Below are 19,737 nucleotides of genomic sequence, written 5' to 3' on the forward strand. Positions count from 1 at the left end.
ATAAACCTCATTCATGTCGAGCAACTCAGGATCTCACAACAAAATGTTAATTAACTATATATGATAGAACGACCCCGCGCCCCTGAGGATAAGCGGTGCAATGGATGGATATCGATGATATAACGAAACACATGTACTATATAACATGTTAAACTACATGAATAAACACGTTTGAAAAAAAATATGGTGTAAGATTTATTTTGTATTTTGCTAAGGAAAATACGACAGTTTGTAAGGGCATTGAGCCGTGGAGGTTGACAGGTATGCAATTGTTTTCGGGCAACGTTTTAACGTCCCAATTTAGAAATGCTTCACTTTCAGTTAACGGCACACTGTTGTTTAATTAAAAGTAATATTTGTTATATAGATAAAAATCTACGTAAACAACCTAATAGAAAACAAAAGTCGGATACTGTCATCAAAAATTAAATATATCTATAGTTATCAAGAACTGTCCTCATTACTTCGAAAAACAACTGTATAAGGTCAACATAATACTCCTAATAATCAACAATTTCAGTGATAAAAAACAGACACTGACAAGTTACTTGCTGAGTTTTTACTTTTTACTGAGAAATTATGGTAATTTCAGCAGATATTTCATCAATAATCACCAAGACATGGAGCAGCAACACCAACTTTATTAACCAAACTAACCAAATGTGCACAAACACGCCCAACAAACTGGGCCACACTTTTTTTTTTTTTTTAAATTATCATCCTCGACTTCGGTCCTTCACAGCCTCACCAAATCTCAATTGCTGGTGACAGTGAACGATGCCATGTATACGAGGAGAGATTAATGCTGAAGCTTTCATCCTGCAAGAAGCAATTTCTGCAAAAAAAAAACAAGTAGTAGCCCTTTATTTGTGGAGTTTAAACGAGAGGTTCCAGGAGTTCCTGCAGCCGGCACAGGGTGTCCTGCACAACTGCGCTCAATCTTTCGGCGTTTGTCTCCTCGCAGCAGTTGAAAGCCGTGATGGAAAAGTGCACGTGATCCGATTGTGGGTTGTAACAGATGGCGTAACCGTCAGGTACCAGAGGCCCGAAACACATCACGCTGTCCGTGTTAGTGGGCACCTTCCAGGTTAATAAATAAATAAATAATAAAAAAAAAAAGATCCTTAAAAGAATGCAAAGTGTTAAAATAGACGTTTTTGATATTATTTTAAGACTTATCTGAATGCAAAATATGACTTCAGACACAGATAAAATATCAGGTAATTTTTTGTATTAATAATTGTATGAAAAAATAATCTTATTTTTAGTGCTTTTTCTTCAGTTTTAGACGTTACTATACATTTTCTTAATGCAGGGATAGTTTTCTAATATAATTTCAACACAAATATTTTGTAAATGTTAATATGTTATCCTTATTGTACATTTTGTATTTTACAGTATTTTTAAATAGTTTAAAAAAAATCTAAGTATTTTTGTTCTCGTTGCATTTTCTTTCAAATTTTCTTGGGATTTTTTTTACCCCATTTTACTGTCTTTTTAAATGAATTTTCTATGTCACTATTTTGAGCCAGGTTTTGCTGGACGATCCTACTGCAAAGTTCTAGGATGGTTGGGTGTGACAGGGGCAGCCAAGAAGAAAGCCATTAAATTGCTAGCGAAGCTGCAGAAAAAGCCACTAGGTGGCTATGGCTCAAAAGAAGGCAGATCCGTGAGCTGCTACCGGGACGCAAGTACCAACCTCGGCTGGGTCACCTGGGCGAGAGTGCTAGATGTTGTGAGACCCGAAACACTCAATGAACCCAAGTACATCACTAATGTTGTGTCCCAGTTGCATCCAGGAGATGTTTCTTTCAAGTACATTTTTTTTCTAAGTGCAGGGATAGTACATGTTTAGATGCTGCCATTTTCTTTTAATTTTCTTATTGCAGACATTTTAATATACTAGATTTTTTTCACATTTTAACATATTTTTTTTTTACTTTTTATCAATGTTAATATTTTTCTCCTTAAGTTTCTTAAGTTCTATTACTGTATTTTAAGACACTTTTTTCTCTCAAAGTAGATGGTTTTTAATTTTAGTAAAAATAATCTTTACATTTCAGTATTTTTTCTCATTGGAGAGATTTCTGATTTTACTGTTCTCTTAAAATCAATTTTGAGATGTTACTATACATTATTTTTTCTCGAGATATTTTTTTTACATTTTCCTTGAAATTATTATTTAAATGTAACATTTTTTCTCCATTTGTAGTAATAAATTTTATACATTATATATTTTCATATCAGTTCAAATAAGTGTCTAATTTCTTTTTTTATCAATTTCATTTTAGACTGTTGGTAAAAATAGTTATTTAAGTTTTAAAAAGAAGTACATATTTTGTACTCTATTTTTCCCTCAATTTTAGTATAATAATAAATGTTTTCAAAAAATTGAAATTAAAAATAAATAATATGATAATAAATTATAAAAAATAATAAACAAAAACACTATATTTATTCTCTTTTGGCAAAAACAGAAGTGAAAACAATGCAATTATTGTAAAAGCCTTACTTGTCCAGTCCTGAGTTTCCAATGCGTGGCCAATCCGAAGGCAGTATCCATAAAGATTTTGGGGACGCTCAGTCCTTCCTCAATGGCCGCCAGCTTGAGCCCCAAAAGGTGCCTGTCGATGCCATGGCCTTTAAGGACCTAGAGAAAAAAAAAATATCTCAAACAAACCAGTGTCGGGGCATTCCCACTGAAACTGATTTCCTTTTTACCTGGTCAGTGAGCGCAGAGTAGGCATCGACAGCTTCTGTCAGCAATTGGAGTTTAACTTCGCGCTGGAAATTAATTGAATATGAATTAATGAACTATTTCATATTGATATTATGATCGTATGCCGATTAATCTCCGCTGACCGACGCCGCCGGGTCCATGAAAGCCAATATGAATTTGAGCATTTGGCTTGTTGGCGATCGGATGTAATCTGTTCTCCCTTTGCGGAACATTCTCTGAGAGGCGATGTCACAGGTGGCGCACACCTCGCCGTGAACTCTAGTGCAAAAATATGGAAAAGTTGCATTCTTGAAGTGACAGTGTGCAATAAACCACCACTGGAGGTTATTGTAGTTAAGAAAGAACCTGAGGCATTAGAAAAAGACCCAATACGGAAGCCCAAAAGACATGAAGGCTAGCTAGCGAAAACAAAAGACCGAGCGAGCTGGATACACCCGGAGCTGCTAAAGAGAGCCAATAGCTGCAGTTGGTCAGAGCTGTTGAAAGCAACTAACTTTAGTGGCTACTGTAAAACGCTATTAAAAGATTTAATTTCTCATGTCATGAAGCCAAATCATGGAACTCTACAAAACAAGGGGCTAGAGAAGAAAACAGCAGAAAATAATATGTCAGGTGCCTGAACCACAAAACTTTAGTTTGGTTGTGGAAAGCGAATGACACTTTAAAGGACAAAGCAGAACCAGCCCAAAAAAAAAAAAATGACCCATAGCCTGCAGCTAACTGAGTGGAATGAGTGGCTAAAGTAGGAAACAGAGGGGAAAAAAGTAAAAAAATGCCCAAATAATAGAACTCAGACGTTCGGTTGCATGAGCAGCTATGGAAGGCAGGTGACGATGAAGGACTAAGCTGGAGCACCTAAAAATACTAGCGTCGGGTCACAGCCTTGCAGCCAAGTGGCACAGACAAAAGGCTAGAGAAAAACAGTGGGAAAAATGCGGATGATGGCAAAATCCCGGATCTCTTTGGTTGACCCACTTGACCAGCTGTGGAAGGCGAGTGACCTTGAAGGACGAAGCAGTGGCAGCTAAATACTATCAATAATGGCTAGCGACTAGTTACAGCTTTCAGTCATGGGGCTAACATGAGTGGCTAGAAAAGGAAAATTAGAAAGAAAATGAAAAACGGAACTTGCATGAGCAGCTGCAGAAGGGAAGTGACTTTAAAGAACAAGGAAGGAGCAGCTAACAATAATAGTGGCTAGCCACAGCCTGCAGCCAAGTGGACAGAGAAGGAAACTGTGGAAAAGAAATCATGGGACTTGGGCACGGCAGTGCGCTTAAGTAGCTGCTACGTAAAAGAAGCACCAGGACAAGCTAGCTTGGCAAAATCTTCATTCGGGATTCTGTAGTAGTAAACTGACGGTTACTCATATCAGCTTCTTCAAGATGTGTAATACAATGAAAATTGTTTTTATGAAACAGTACATGTTTTTCTCATTACAGTATTTGAATCAATAGTATTTTATATAAATGGACAAAGTAACCTCATACCACTAGTTGTCGCAATATAATACAAATTGGGGCTTCAACTCTTGTCCTAAATGTTGATTTACCGAAATGAAAAGGATAATGTCATTGAAGGCCATAGAAGTCAACCACACTTGATTAGATTAGTGCCACGGATGGCTATAGAAGTCAATTGTGCTAAATTGGACATGTTTTCATAATTGTTGTGTACCTGTAGTAAGCAAGCTGCAGCGCCATCTGGATGAAGGAGTTGGGACTCATTTTGTGCCGCTTGGGGAGTTTTTTGCCGAACTTCTTAAAGTTGAATACGTTCACGTCCAAGTCGTTGATTAGGCTGGGAAAAAAAGTTTGTGGAATTTTTCAGGATGATTGGATCAGAATAGTGCGCAAAAATAAAATGAACAAAATAAAAATAGTATAACTTTTCTTTAGATTTATACATGTACGGCTATATTTTTGTTTTTGTTTTGACAGCTTTTTATATGAGCACATCTTTATATGAATGTCAATTAAAAAATAAAAATAATAATAATTTAAAAATGAAAAAAACTCAAGTACAATCTTAAAAAAAAATAAAATTGAAAATCTAAAAATCACAAATGAATAATTTACAAAAAAATACATCCACAAAATACAAAAAAGAAAATCTAGTTAAAACAATAATATATATATTAAGGAATATAAAATTTCAAAAAAAATAAATAAATAAAAATGAACAAGAAAAACTAAAAATGCACAAATGTAAATTGAAATAATAAAAATAAAAAACATACAGTTAAAAATACCAACATAAAAAATACATATTAAAATAAATAAGATGTAAAATAAAAAGTACGAATGAATCAAAGCAAAATTGAATAAAAAATAAATTTGACACAGATTAAAAAATACAAATAGAAAAAGCTAAAAATCAAACCAAAAACAATAGAAAATTAAATAAATAATAGTAAAAATAAATTCCCAAAAAATAACTTAGTTAAAAGTGACCTTTAAAAAATGAAAAAAAAAAAAAATATTTTCAAAACACAAAATTCAAAGTAAAAATCAAATAGACAAACTTCATCTAAATAAGAAATAATACAATAAAAAAAGGTAAAAATAAAACAAACATATATTAAAATGTAGAAACAAAAAATATACATGTGCTTCCCAAAAAATAAAATGAAATGTAAAAAAACATCACAATAAAACTTTCATCCTGAATTTTTTTCCTCTAAACTTACATATCCAAGTTCTGCTTGGCGTTCTCAATGTCCCTCTTGATTTCTCGGTCTATGTGAAAGTAAAGCTTCTTTGGCATAGGAAGAGGCACCAGCGGTGCTCTCATAGGGTCTGGATTCTCACTGCGGGGTCATAAAGCACATAATTTGCATTGCACATAAATTATGTCGAGAAAAGAAAACAACGAACCAATGACGGAGGACATAATCCAGCAGAGTGGCAATGGGCGGGCCTTCTGCCGTGGCTTGCTCGTACAAAAGCCCCCAGGATCCATCTTCGCCTATCACAAACTGTGAAAAACGGGCAACGTCAACACGGCAGCCTCTGCGGCACCACCCGATTTGTGAACGCACCTGCAGTGTTTTGTCAAACCAGCGGTTGCCGCTGTTGGAGAATGTCCCGCCTCCGTGCAGGACCTGGGCTGCTTTGCGGCTGGCGTATCTGCCAATCGAATCGGTTTTCAATTTTTTTATACCGCGGTGTTGCATGTCAAAATGTGGCTATCTTCTACTGGGGGGTTCAAGGGGTATGTCAAAATGAGCATACACATACTTATCATCCGATATCCTCATAACCGGAGAATCCAAACACAGCGAAAAAAGTCCCCTCTCAATGACACGCACAGATTCCCGGTTCAGTTTATCTGGTGTAGAAAAATGGAAAAATGAACTCTTATTAAAATTGGTAGAATTTTTTTGCTCATTTATTATTGCTATTAGTTTTTCCTTTTTAAAAAAAATATTTAAAAATGATCCATTTCAGCATAAGATTTTTGCTCATAGAAAAAAAAGATTAAAATTCTGGTAAATCAGAATAATTTTGATTATTTTAAATAATAAATATGATTATTTTTAGCATTGTGCATTAGCAAAAAAGAAATAAAAAGGACATTGATTCAGATAAAAATGTAATTTTTTTTAAAGAAATCTGAGAATACACAAATAAATGTATTGATATAGGATAATTTTTAAATCAGACAATACACAAATAATAAAATTTCATATATATGTATATATATATATATATATATATATATATAAGGATAGAATAAAGGGGAAACAAGTTAATACATAAAAGATGAAAATAAAAGCATAATATATATTCAAACAAATAAAATAGGTAAACTAATATGGTATTGATACACATAGGGGGACAACAATTTGAAAATTGAAATTGATATGCGATATAAGAAAGGGAAAAATAAAATGAAGCCGACAATAAATGAATGCATAAATTCTATCTATCTATCTATCTACCTTGGTCGTGGATTTGGCTTTCCGTCAGACGAAACACATACAATAAGAAAATAAAAAAAGGGAAAAAAAACAAAAAACATTTTTTGGACTATGGCCAACCCAAATGCCCAAACACCCTAACAAGTTAGGCACCTTGGCACCTACTGTAAGTTGGTCATGCTTTCGTCCCTCCAGATGAAACGGGACACACTAAAGCGGCCATGTCACTCGGGTCAGGGTGACACAACACACTCTTCTGTTCAACAGCAGGGCCCGACAGCTTTCACTGGTTTACCCCTGCCGCATCATAAAGGTGCCTTGCCCATCCCTTAGAACACGTCCAAACATCCCACTATCCTTTCACAACACCTCTCCACTCATTCCTATCACCAACAAGAGCTCTAGCTTCCATTATATTTAGACCTCTTAACTGCAGTGCACTCATAACACCATCCATCCACGTCAATTGCAGCCTTCTTCTTGGTCTCCTTCCATTGACTTCTGCTTCCTCTTCAATATTCGCTCCTTATTTATCCTCTCCATGTGTCCAAACCAACAGAGTGCTCTCTTATCCACACGCTTGCTCAGATCCACGACTACTCCAGTTCTGTCTCTCACAATTTCATGTCTCAGTCTATTTGATCTTGTCACTCCTAACATAGTCCTCAAACACTTCATTTCAGAAACATTTAATTTTCTTCTCAAATCTGCGTTCAGGCTCCAAGTCTCTGCACCATACAACACAGTTGGCACAATCACACTCTCATACAGTCCCCTCTTAACATCCATACTCATACTCTTGTTGCTCATCACTCTCCTCAGAGTACTCAAAACCTTGCTTCCTTGATTCACTCTGTGCAATACCTCGCACTCCATTCCACCAACTGCAGCCACATCACAACCTAAGTACCTACTAAAGCTTTCAACTTCTTCCAGCACCTGTCTATGCAACCTTATTTCTAACGCCATGCCCACTCCATCACGTGAACACTTCGTCACTTTACTCTTCCCAACATTCACACATAACTTATGCCTATCAAAAACTCTTCCAAACGCTAACCTTCTCAATGTTTCCTCAGAGTCAGCCACAAGCTCAGTGTCATCTGCAAACAACTGACTTACCTGCCACACTGTTCCACTGTTGACATCACACACCAGTCAACACAGGGAACCACTCACTTGTCTCACTCCCTACTCTTAAACATGCTCTTCTGTTCACATAAAAACTCAACGCTTCAAACAACTTTCCACCCACTCCATACATCACCATCACTTGCCACAACGCCTCTCTATCAACTCTGTCATACGCCTTTTCCAAGTCCATGAAAGCCAAATAAACATCCTTACCTTTTGCAAAATATTTCTCACACACCTGTCGTACTGCAAACACCTGATCCACACATCCTCTTCCTTTCCTGAAACCACTCTGCTCCTCCATCGCCACCTCATTTGTTCTTCCTCTCACTCTCTTAATCAAGACTCTTCCATACAGCTCACCCGGCACAGAACACAAACTGATACCTTTAGAATTGCTACATTCATACTTATCACCTTTACCCTTATACAATGGCACCAATCAACAGGAACCACACCACTTGAAAAGCATACATTCAACAAGCGTACCAACCACTCAATCATAGCTGTGCCACCTTCTTCAAGCATTCAGCAGTACAATCATCCAACCCAGGCGCCTTCCCCCCTTTTATTTCTTTCACTGCCTCTTGCACCTCCCATTTTCCACAAGCTTCACATTTAAATCACCCAACACGGGCATTCTCTCCATACCACCGATCGCCTCGACTCTCACTTCTCTCCCATCCTCCACATTTAGCAACTCCTAAAAATACTCTGCCCATCTCGTCCTGACTGCACTACCGCTAACCAGTAATCTACCATCGTTATCTTTCACTTTCTTTTCCTTTCCAGACTCACAGTTTCTTACTCTTTTCACTTCTTTCCAGACCACTTTTCTCCTTTCCTCAGTTTACTCCTATCTTTCGACACCATTCATCATTTGCTTTCCTTTTTGCTGCTTCCACTGCCGCTTTTACCAACCTTTTCTTCACTTTCTACCTTTCATACGCATCGCCACTCTTATCTTGCAGCCACTCCTCAAAGGCATGTCTCTTTTCTAGAACAGCCTCTGATACCTCATCATTCCACTATTCACTTCCTTTCCTAAAACCTCGACCAACTTTTCTTATTTCACACACTTCTTTTGCACTCCTCAACACTGCCTCTTTAAACCACTTCCGTTCCATTTCCACACTCCACTTCTCTTCTACTAATCCGTTCATACGCTTCCCCTATCCTCTCTTTAAACTCTTTCCTTTTCTGCCTTTTTCAACTCTGACATTTTTACTCTTCCCTCACACTTATAATTAGCCCTCCATGATACATCTATTTTCAGTTTTTCTTCCACATAAAAATGATCAGACATACCACTCATTTCACCTCTGTAAACATGCACATCCAACAATCTACTTAACACCCCTTTCTTAACCACTACATAATCCATCAGTGCTCTGTCCACCATCCACTCTGACAAAAGGTATACTTATTCACGACACTCCTTTTAAAAAAATGTATTTGCAATCACCAACTCATTTTCCACACATAACTCAATCAATTTATTCTCACTCTCATTTCTTCCTGGTACTCCATATCTACCAATTACATTTTCAACCGTTTCATCACCCACTCTAGCATTCAGGTCACCTAGTATTACCACTTTCCACCCTTCTTTTGCACTTGCCACACAATTGGACAAATCCTTCCAGAACCCCTCTCTCTCCTCAGCACGTCTTTCTGAACAAGGTCCATATGCACTTATAAACATCCATACTTCTACCCCCCCACTTTAACCTCACCAACATAAATCTGGAAGATATCTCTTTCCACTCCACCAGTTTTTCCTTTGCTTTCTCACTCACAAGTGCAGCCACTCCTTCTCTAGCATATCCACCCGTAACTCCAGACTTTCTACCATACATACCACTAAGCTGTAATTCACACTTTCCTTTCTTCTTCGTTTTACCCAAGGCTAACACATGAACATTGCTTTTAGTCATCATCCTTTCGATCTCTTCTTTGTTCCACTCAGTCGCTTTACTTCCACATCCTCTCACATTTAGTGACCCTATAACTAGGGTTTGCGAGACCTTTCGATCTCCCGGCCCCCTTTCTTTGCCCTGCTGTCTCTTAGGGAGCAGAGATAGAGAGGAGAGGATCACCAGTCCCCTCGCTCCCCTTCACTTTAGTCGCCTCTTACGACACGCGGCAGACCACGGTGGGCGAATTCTCTTACCTCTCACGAGAAGAGCACCCCTTCACCACATGGCTCCAATAAATAAAATAATATTGATAAAAATAAAACTGTAAATGATGTACACATGCTTAAATCTACATAGATAAATAAAAAAAGTCAAAAAATAAAATAGATATGTGGAAAAATTATTTGACAATAAAATCATAAATTCAAAAATGCAAAAGTGAAATAGAAAAATAGTAAAATAAAGAACATAAATGTAAATGGTCTGCATTTATGTAGCGCTTTTCAAGTAAATGAAACCCTCCCAAAGCGCTTTACACTTTTCCCTTTTACACACTAACGAACTGATAGCAGCGTCAGTCATGCAAGGCAACTACCTGCTATCGGGGGCATTGGGGATTCAGTGTCTTGCCCAAGGACACTTCAACATATAACACGAATGAACCGGGAATCAAAGCTGCGACCTCTAAAGAAAATGATATTGATATGGGATTAAAACAAAGGAGAAAAAAATGTCAACATCTCATCTCATTAGCTGCACCGCTTATCCTGAGTAGGGTCGCGGGGGTGCTGGAGCCCATCCCAGCAATCATCGGGCAGTGGGCAGAGGACACCCTGAACAGGTTGCCAGCCAATCGCAGGGCACACAGGGACAGACAACTCGCTTGCTCATTCACACCAAGGGACAATTTGGACCAGCCAATTCACCTGAAATGCATGTTTTTGGAATGTGGGAGGAAACCGGAGTGCCCGGAGAAAACCCAACATGTAAATCTAAAACAATCAACGAATAGACAAATGAATTCCAATAGTTGAATATAATATAAATGAAAAAAAATTTATAATAAAAACTGTGTACACACACACACACACACACACACACACACACACACACACACACACAAAAAATATTAAATCAAGTATAATGAATACATTAAGTAAAATTATATAATATTAATACAACAATGTTGATATAGGGAAAGTAGTAGAAATATTTACAAAATAATTTTGGTGGTGCAATTTTTTGTTTGATACCTTCGAGGAGGCGATTGTATGCCTGTCCCCAAGTGTGTCGGTGGTCACTGGTGAGAATTCCCATTGGTTCCTTGTCCGTCTTCCAGGACTGAGACCTGATCCGAAGAAGCTGCCCGTGGATTTGGCTTTCCGTCAGACGAGAACCGTCGCTATTGTACACCTCCAGCTGGAAAAACTGAATATATATGTGATTACACGCATATGTTGTCAATCAAACAGCCGAGGTGGCCTACAGCTACAGCTAGCCTTTAGCAGATTGTTACATGGAAAATAAACTAATCACTTAAATTGAACTCTAAGAACAGACAGATAAACACAAAGAAATGCTGATCACCAGCGGGTGCTTCGAGGTATTTTCATCGGGTTTCAGGAGAGACTCAGGTGGTGTCCGGGAGCTGGCAAAAGGATACTGCTGGTCCAGCCTACTGCTAACAACTCTCCGAAGCCACCACTACGGACCTTGTACATTGCCAACGCCAGGTCCATTAGCCATGAAGTAGATGACTTGGAGCCACAACTTGTGTGAAACCACTACATTCAGTCTTATTGTGGAGACCATTCTCTTTTCGAGGACACCCGGTGCTAGCATGCAGCTAGCCAGCTGCTCACTCAATTGTATTCCTACACTAGAAGGAGAAGCAGAGATAGAGAGGAGAGGATCCCCAGTCCCCTCGCTCCCCTCCACTTTTTTCATGTTTTAGTTGTGTATAATGACAATTAAACCAAGGGTCCAACCACACAGGGGTTGAATAAAGTGGGGGCACTTCGCTCATACATGAAGCTGCGTGTGCTCCACCAATTTCTTTTATTTTTTGTATTACGTTGATAAAACCATTAATTCAACTGCTATTATGTGTTGTGTGATATTGTTTGTAGATATATAAATGTTATTTGGTTACGGTTGTATACTGAGTTGGTAATGACATCATCTCGAGCTTTTGTAAAGGTGCGACTCTTCTTCATGAATTTTCACTTTTCGCAGGTGGATATGGTCCCCATTGACTGCGAAAACCAAGGTATGTATGTATATATATATATATATATATATATATATACACATACACAGCGGGACCTCGGTTATCGCGGTTAATGGGGACCAAAACCACCCGCGATAAGTGAAAATCCGCGAAGTAGCGGCGCACCTTCAAAAATGCTTAATTTTTTTTTATATATATACATATATATATATATATTTTTAATTATTTTATTCTATTATTATTTTTTAGACCTGCGAAGCTCTGAACCCGCAAACGTGGAACCACGAAGTAGCGACGCCCCTTCAAAAATGCTTAAAAAAAATAGTTAATTTTATTATTATTATTTAGGCCCGCGAAGCTCTGAATACGCAAACGTCGAAGCGCGAAGTAGCAAGGGCCCACTGTATGTATGTGTATATATATATATATATATATATATACATACATGTGTGTGTGTGTGCGTGTTACTATGTAATATTATCGGTCTGTTACCTGTTGTTACACAGTTATGGATGTTTTCTTTCTGTTACAAAACTATTATTTGTTGTCTATGCCTTTGAGCTATACAACATGTCTCACACCTGCGGCGAATATCAATTCAATAAAAAGTTGCCGAAAATTTACTTTAAATGTTGTACGTATGAGATAAGGGTTGGGATTGAATACGTTTTCTTTGCCCCACAGCCTTTCAGACATTTTATTATTAATTTAAGTTATATTTATATAGAAAGAATGTAACTGCCTGAAATTAATAAATGAATTAATACAATCATTACAGTTACTGTTTGTACAAAATAGCTTTGTTCTATTTGAATTGTATTTATAATCATAATAATCATTGTTTATTTATGAATCATTGTGTCAAATTGTTTATTTTTAAACTTTATTTAAAATAAACATTTCTTTGTTTAATTTTATTTGTTCAGTATTTACAAAAAGTTCATTTATTGTGTTATATTTATTAATCTAAATAACTATTATTTTTTTTGTTTAATTTTTAAATAAACATGTTTGTTTATCATTTTATTTATTAATTGTTCATTAAAAAAATATCATTTTATAGTTTTTATTTATTTACTATTCAAAGAATTCTGGCTTATATTTTAAATTGTATTTATTAATGCTTTAAAAAATTTTTTTTTATTATTATTACTATTACTTTTAATATTTTATATATTTTTGGATCCCTTAACTACTAAGATATAGGGGCACAATTTCCTGTGGTGTGTCTTGGGCAAGTACAGCCTGGTGCCGCCGATTTCTCTCCAGGCCAACAAAACTATTCACCCGATCTCAAACAGAGGACCTATTGCATGTTAGGCGAAAAAAAATCTGACTTATTTATCTTTTTTTTAATTAATAAGTTTTAAAATTCCATGTATATTAATAATTTGCAAAATAGTATTATTTTTTTATGTTTATTGTTTAAAAAATGTTTTTTTGTTCATTATTTTTAAAATTGTATTTAGTTACTATTGAAAAATATTATTTACTTATTATTATGTATTTTTACATTTTTAGGTTTATCTACCATTTTGTATTATTACATTCATCTTTCTCAAGTTATTTGTTTTTAGTTGTTGAAAATCTCAATTCAATTTTCTTTTTCATTATCATTTAAAGAACATGTGAATTATTTGTTATTTTTGGATATATATATATATATATATATATATAAAATATAAAAAGTTCCTTTTATAAATCATTTTCTTATTTCCTAAATTTATTAATTTATTTATTACCTAAAGAATTCAGTTATATTCATTATTATTGAATTCATCATTTGATCTTATCCATCTCTTGTGATTCTTCTCACAAGCTGCAAAGCGCAGCAGGCACGGGTCGACGCCGCACACCTGATAGTTCCTGACCACGGTGATGTGCGTCGGAGCTCGGCGGTCGATGCCGTAGTGAGCCACGTGGTCGTGTTTGGGCCCCGGGATGCGGCACGATGAAAAAAGCAGCGGGTACAGCTCCATGCACAGAGGCTTGCCACGCATGTACTCCAACGGAAGATGCCCGCTACCGCACAGAAGATAGATATCAGTAACAGTATCTCATTTCATCAAAAATCACCTATAATGCCGTTTGCATAAAAGCAGGACATACTAGGTTTATTTCCAATATTTTTCATCACAGCAAACCCCAGTTAGTTTGAATAATTCACTTCTAGGAGTAATATTAAAATTACATTATATAATCCAAGTTTCATCATAGTTTTTAAAGAACATCCCGTTTAAAAACCTTTAAGAAATTTATCGTAAAATTAATTAAAAGTAAAATGTTGAAATTATTCAAGGGAAACAAATTCATATAATATCATTTGAAAAAAAGTTATCTGAACTATGATAACTTATTTTAAGAAGAAAATTTACAGTGCTAACAAAAATTCAAACTGCAGGGCAGGCATTTTAGCAATATATTAAAATAAAGAACAATACATTAAAAAAAAAAAGTCTACTGCAAAAAAGGAACCAGTGGGAGAAAAATACAATAAGTTTAAAAAATAAAAAAATAAAAAACAACCCATACAACAGAATCAATAAAATGGGTAAAATTATTTTAAAATATATATATATATATATACTTGAAAGGGGAAAGAATATAGTAGGAAAAAATAACCAAACACAGGGACGACAAATAAAAACAAACATATAAATACAAATAATATGTCAAATAAGTTACAATACCTAAAATGTAAATGAGAATATATATATATATATATATATATATATATATACACGACAATATATGACAAATTTATCTAAAATAGCAAAACAAATAAGGATACTGAAAAAACTCATTCACTTCAAAAAATGTGTATTATTTCAAATTTCAAAAGTTTCCTTTGTTCTAGTAAAATTAAAAAATATATACTTAAGTAAATAATAAAATCTACCTCATATTGCAGATTTCTTTTGGCTAATTTTAAGATTTTTTTTTCTAATGTTGCTATAAAATTAACAAATTAAAAAGCCTTTGTTTTGGAGCCAACATTTTCCCCAGAGCCCCCTCCCCTATAATGTTTTTTCCTTTCAAAATCATAGTATACATTCAGATCATATAAATGTATTTTTTTTAATTACAATTATATGAACAAATGTTTATTAAATACCTTTTTGTCTTATTTTAAAATTGTGCATTTTTTGGGCAATTTTTAAGATATTAATAATATTCACATGTCACCCAAAAGAAAACACTTTAACATTTGACTTTTTAATGCAAATTTCCACCAGTGTATATTCCTTGCTGATATCAGCTTAGGTGATATCAGTATCGGAAAAATACCCTGATGTGAAATAAAAGGTTGGTAATGGATACTGTTGCCATGACAACAAAAACAGTCTCCTCCCTATGTCTGTATATATAGTATACCAAGATCAAATTGCAAAAGAAATACAAGGCCGAAAAAGGTCGGGGCCCACAAATAGCGGGGCTGTAGATTACTAGGTTATTACAGGATTACTACTGCTGTACTACAGTACTTGGCCACGCCTACTCCACATCAACAACGGCATAAAGGGTTAGGACTTACGAGTCCAGCTTGGCTTTAAACTCCAGGACTGCAACAATCAGCTTGGAGGCAAACCTGCAAACATGTGGAGAATGATGGTTTACAAATAATTGCATGATGAATTTTTTTTTGGGGGGGGGGTTACTCACACAAGTTGGTTCCTCCATCCGTTGTAGTCTCGCCTGGGGAGAGAAATGGCTGGGTTGGAGTGCACTGGCAACGGCAGCCGACTTTCCAAATAGGCCCACTGCACCCACCAATCGCTGATCTGCACAAAAATCCATCAACCAAAACCCTATGGACCCTTTTCATTTATTTCTAAACTTTGTGATGTATACGGTGGGCGGGGCTTAGCCTGAAGGCAAAAGAATACTTCCGCTGGTCAGAAGACACAGTAAGAGAATGCCGTTGTAGCTGCTAGTTGTCGTCATGTTGTGTGTCTGTGTGCCAGAATTGGAGAAAAATCGTGAGTGATCTTGAATTGAAGTATTACAGGATCCCAGCGGACACTTCTGATCAAAGGAAAAGACTAGAGTTGTTAAATGCATTAAAGCGAAAAGATTGGACCAAGGCTCATTCAAAAATACTCAGGATTGCAGCACAAACTTCATGTCAAGTAAGAGAAGGTAATAGCAACTATGATAAACATTTAAGTCCATATTACTTATCGTATATGAATTTATGGAAATACTTTATACTAGAGGGGACATTATACATACATAGTTTTCTCTATTCATCCATCCATCATCCGCACCACTTATCCTCAGTGGGGTCGCGGTTCCTCTACTCATCAGTCTTTATATATTGTATATCAAGTGCCGACTGGAGTGCAACCGTAATCTCGTTGTTGAAATACAATAATAAAGGTGATTATGATGCTGATATCAGCAAAGTATCTGGTGATTTTCTTAGCTTCAGCGAACTGTTAACATGTAGCCTAAACCCCAACGGTAGCCTTGTAAACACCGCGTGTGTCGAAAATAAAAAGTATGCATCGCAAACGATTGTTGTACCTACAATAAATAAAAATTATTATTATTTTTTTTTTTAAAAGAACAATACATAAATATTTACATGTGCTTAATACAGTACTTGAATTAGATACAAGATACTTTCCCAATATGATAAGTAATATAGACTCAATAGCAACAATTATGTTTAATTTCTCTTACGTAATATGAAATGTGCGCTGCACACCCAACATATCCTCATGAGTGTCTCAGTCCAATCTTTTTGTTTTTATGCATTTGGCCAAACCCCCTTTTTTTTCTTTGATCAGCAGTGTCCCATGGGATCCTGTAAAACTTCAATTTATAATCATGCACAACTTTCCTCCTATTCTGGCACACAACACAACATGACGACAACTAGGAACTACAACAGCTTTCTTTTCCTCAGTCTTCTGACCAGCGCAAGTATTATTTTGCCTTCAGCTTTGATCATAACGTCACAGGTGACATAACATAGTAGGCCATGAAAGGGTCGATTGAAACAATTCTTTACAAAAAAAACAAAACAAAAACAAGAAAACGCACCCAATTGTCGGTTTTCCTGGCCCTCTTTTCAAGGCACTTCTGCAGTTGAAGGCCCAGGCCCCCCCGTCTGGAGAAGTCCCGGATGACCCTGCGGGTGTGGGCCAGCTCCTCAGGTGGGATGAGGGGCTCCAGGCCTTGCATGTAGGCCTGTAGGGTCTGGGACAGGGGGGGCACCGGCTGGGGCGGCACAAAAGTCGATGTGCTACACTCCTGACTCACCTGGATGGGGAGGGGGCAAAAGGTTTTTCTGGTCATCTCTCAAAGAGAAATCTGTCACATTATTTTTTGTCACTTTTTACGACCCGATTGAGATTTTTTGATAAAATGACCTCATTTTGCTCAAGAAAAATAAACCCAGTTTGGGTCTCTTTTTTTGTCCGAGATGACCCAAATTATGCAGAAAATGTTCCAATAAGTAAACAAAAAAAGACAAAAAAAAGAGAAAAACTAAGGTAATTATTCAATGGAAATACAAAAGTATGAATTTTTGAAAGAAAAAAATACAATCCTATTAATTCCCAATTTTCTTATTGTCAACATAAAATATAAGTTATTCGTATGCTATAGAATAGAAGTGTGTTTTAAGCTTAAATTTAAACAGTTCCGCTGAGGTTGCAGATCGAATCTCAGGGGGAAGAGCATTCCACAACACCGGGGCCCGAATGGAGAAAGCTCTCGAACCTGCGGATCTCTTCTTGGCTCTTTCAGAATTTGTATGTCTTTCTTTGTGCATTTAAAACGTCTTGGTATAATTCTGTACCTAGAAAGATATCTAAAAGAGATCGAAAAGACGTGTAAGGGACGTTATTGAGTTAACCATTTGAAAAGTACCTTAATTGCAGCTCAAAATGGTTGTTAAATCTTAAAAAAAAATCTTAAGAACTATAAATGGAAAACAAATAGAGCCAATCGGCTGAGCGAAGCATAACACAACTATTAGCCACTTTTTAATACTAATTTTGAACCGCATTCAATTAAACATAAAAACAAACGTATCAATATTCGGACTAAATACGCTTTAACATGGGACATGTTGCATTTACGACGTCCATTTATGGGCTACAACAGTCTAAAACTTCCCAGAACAGATTTACCTCGAATTACAACGCCGAAGGTGAAAGCTAATTAGTCTGCTACTAAAAAGCAAAGTAGGTTTGGTAGTTTATCAAAAACATGCGTGCGTAAAATGCTAATCACAATAGTAAGGACTTGCCCACTTGCACGATACTTACTCGTGCAAACCAGAGCCTGCACGCTCCGTGTTGGATTTTCTTGCAAATCATGTTTGTCCCCAACATGCCTGCAGCGGCCTTTTTGCATCTGTCAAAAAACCCAAACAATCAAAAAGCGCTCGGCCTACAGAAATAGCACCTAAACCTGCTTTAGCACCGCCGCAAACGGTTCACTTGATCCAGAGTGAGCCTTGCCCCATTCAGGACATGCGAAAGAACCTTCCTTGATCCAGAAAAGTAAAGTAAAAACGCCTAAATAGAAAAAGTTCGGAGTTTGCGACGACCCACGAACTGAAGCGAACCCAGTTCAGACAAGCCTGCACACGTGCTGACGTCACGGTAGCTTCAGGAAATTGATCTTGTAGTACCGAGGTCCCGCCATCAAGTGTCGCTTTTTACGCCAAGTAGAAGTCGTAAAACTATAGCGACGATGTTGACATTTTTTATCACCCTCCACTCACAAAGAACATGAAAAAGAAATACCCATTAAAAACGATTTTTTTTTAAGTTTACATAGGTCCCCTGCTCACTGCCCGATGATTGCTGGGATGGGCTCCAGCACCCCTGCGATCCTACTGAGGATAAGCGGTGCAGCTAATGAGATGAGATGAGAATGAGGTTGATTTTATATTATCGTGTTTTTGGAGTGAGGATTCTTATAGTTAGGCCTTTTTTTCTCTCAAATGCTGGGGTGGCGGCGGGGGAATTCTGGTTGTTATATTTTGAAGTGATATTACTCAAAACTGAAACCAAACTTAAAGCCATTAGATGTGATAAAATTACCGCATTAAGGAATCCCCTACCTACGTCACTGGTTGGAGCAAGGCCTCTGCTTTTAGTTCACATGTGTCAAACAGGCAGCCCGCGGGCCTACTCTGGCCCGCGAGACAACACTCAGAGAAACGCAAGAGAAAAACAAGCTGCATGTTGAAATATGTCAACTTGATGTTGCCAAATCAGGTGCCTCTCTCAAAGACACTTTACTTGTATTTATTTCTCTCTCTCACTCTCTCTCTCTCTCTCTCCCTCAATCTCCCTCTCTCTCTCTCCTTCTCTTTCTTTTCCACCCCTTTTCTCCCACTGTCTCTGTCTCTTTCACTCTCTGTGTCTCTCTTTTTCTCTTCCTTTGTTGATCTTTGTCTCTTTCTCTCTCTGTGTCTTTTAACCTATTTTGCTCTAACTTCATTTTTTCCTTTTTTTCTCTTTTCTCTTTCTCTCTTCATACACTTCACACTTTCTTTTTTCGTTTTTCTCCTTCTGCCTTTCTATTTCTCTTTGGATTTCTTTCTTCCTATCTCTTTTCCCCCTGTCTCACGACTTTTTATCTTTTGTTTCTCACACTCTCTCCTTCTCTCTTTTGCTTTCTTTGTCCCACCCTCTCTCCTTTTCCTCCCTCTTTCTCTTATTTCTTTATCTTTCTCTTTAATCTACTAGTCCGACCCCCGGCAGAATGTTTGCTCTATCGTGTGGCCCCCGAGTTAAAATGAGTTTGACACCCCTGTTTTAGTTAG

The 19,737-nt window shown here is 36.8% G+C and overlaps 1 protein-coding gene across 2 annotated transcripts; it reads right to left on the reverse strand.

Moving 5' to 3' along the window:
• Positions 1-631: 631 nt before the first annotated feature.
• Positions 632-18,579, reverse strand: cratb (carnitine O-acetyltransferase b). 2 transcript variants are annotated; one of them, XM_088328413.1, is made up of 15 exons: positions 18,227-18,579; positions 16,995-17,213; positions 15,609-15,727; positions 15,481-15,534; positions 13,802-13,967; positions 10,969-11,143; positions 5,980-6,070; positions 5,781-5,868; positions 5,617-5,717; positions 5,430-5,549; positions 4,418-4,540; positions 2,863-2,998; positions 2,722-2,784; positions 2,513-2,650; positions 632-835 (listed from the first exon to the last, which is right to left on the reverse strand). In XM_088328413.1, the coding sequence occupies exons 1-15, from the start codon at positions 18,290-18,292 to the stop codon at positions 815-817; spliced, it is 1,680 nt and encodes a 559-aa protein (XP_088184539.1). In that variant the 5' UTR covers positions 18,293-18,579; the 3' UTR covers positions 632-814. The 2 variants fall into 2 exon arrangements, with proteins under 2 accessions (XP_088184539.1, XP_088184538.1); XM_088328412.1 differs by having other exon boundaries at positions 634-1,080.
• Between the last annotated feature and the right edge of the window lie 1,158 nt (positions 18,580-19,737).

This window comes from Urocampus carinirostris, chromosome 2, assembly GCF_059441175.1.
Source record: "Urocampus carinirostris isolate Australia breed hairy pipefish chromosome 2, RoL_Ucar_1.0, whole genome shotgun sequence".
NCBI lineage: Eukaryota > Metazoa > Chordata > Actinopteri > Syngnathiformes > Syngnathidae > Urocampus > Urocampus carinirostris.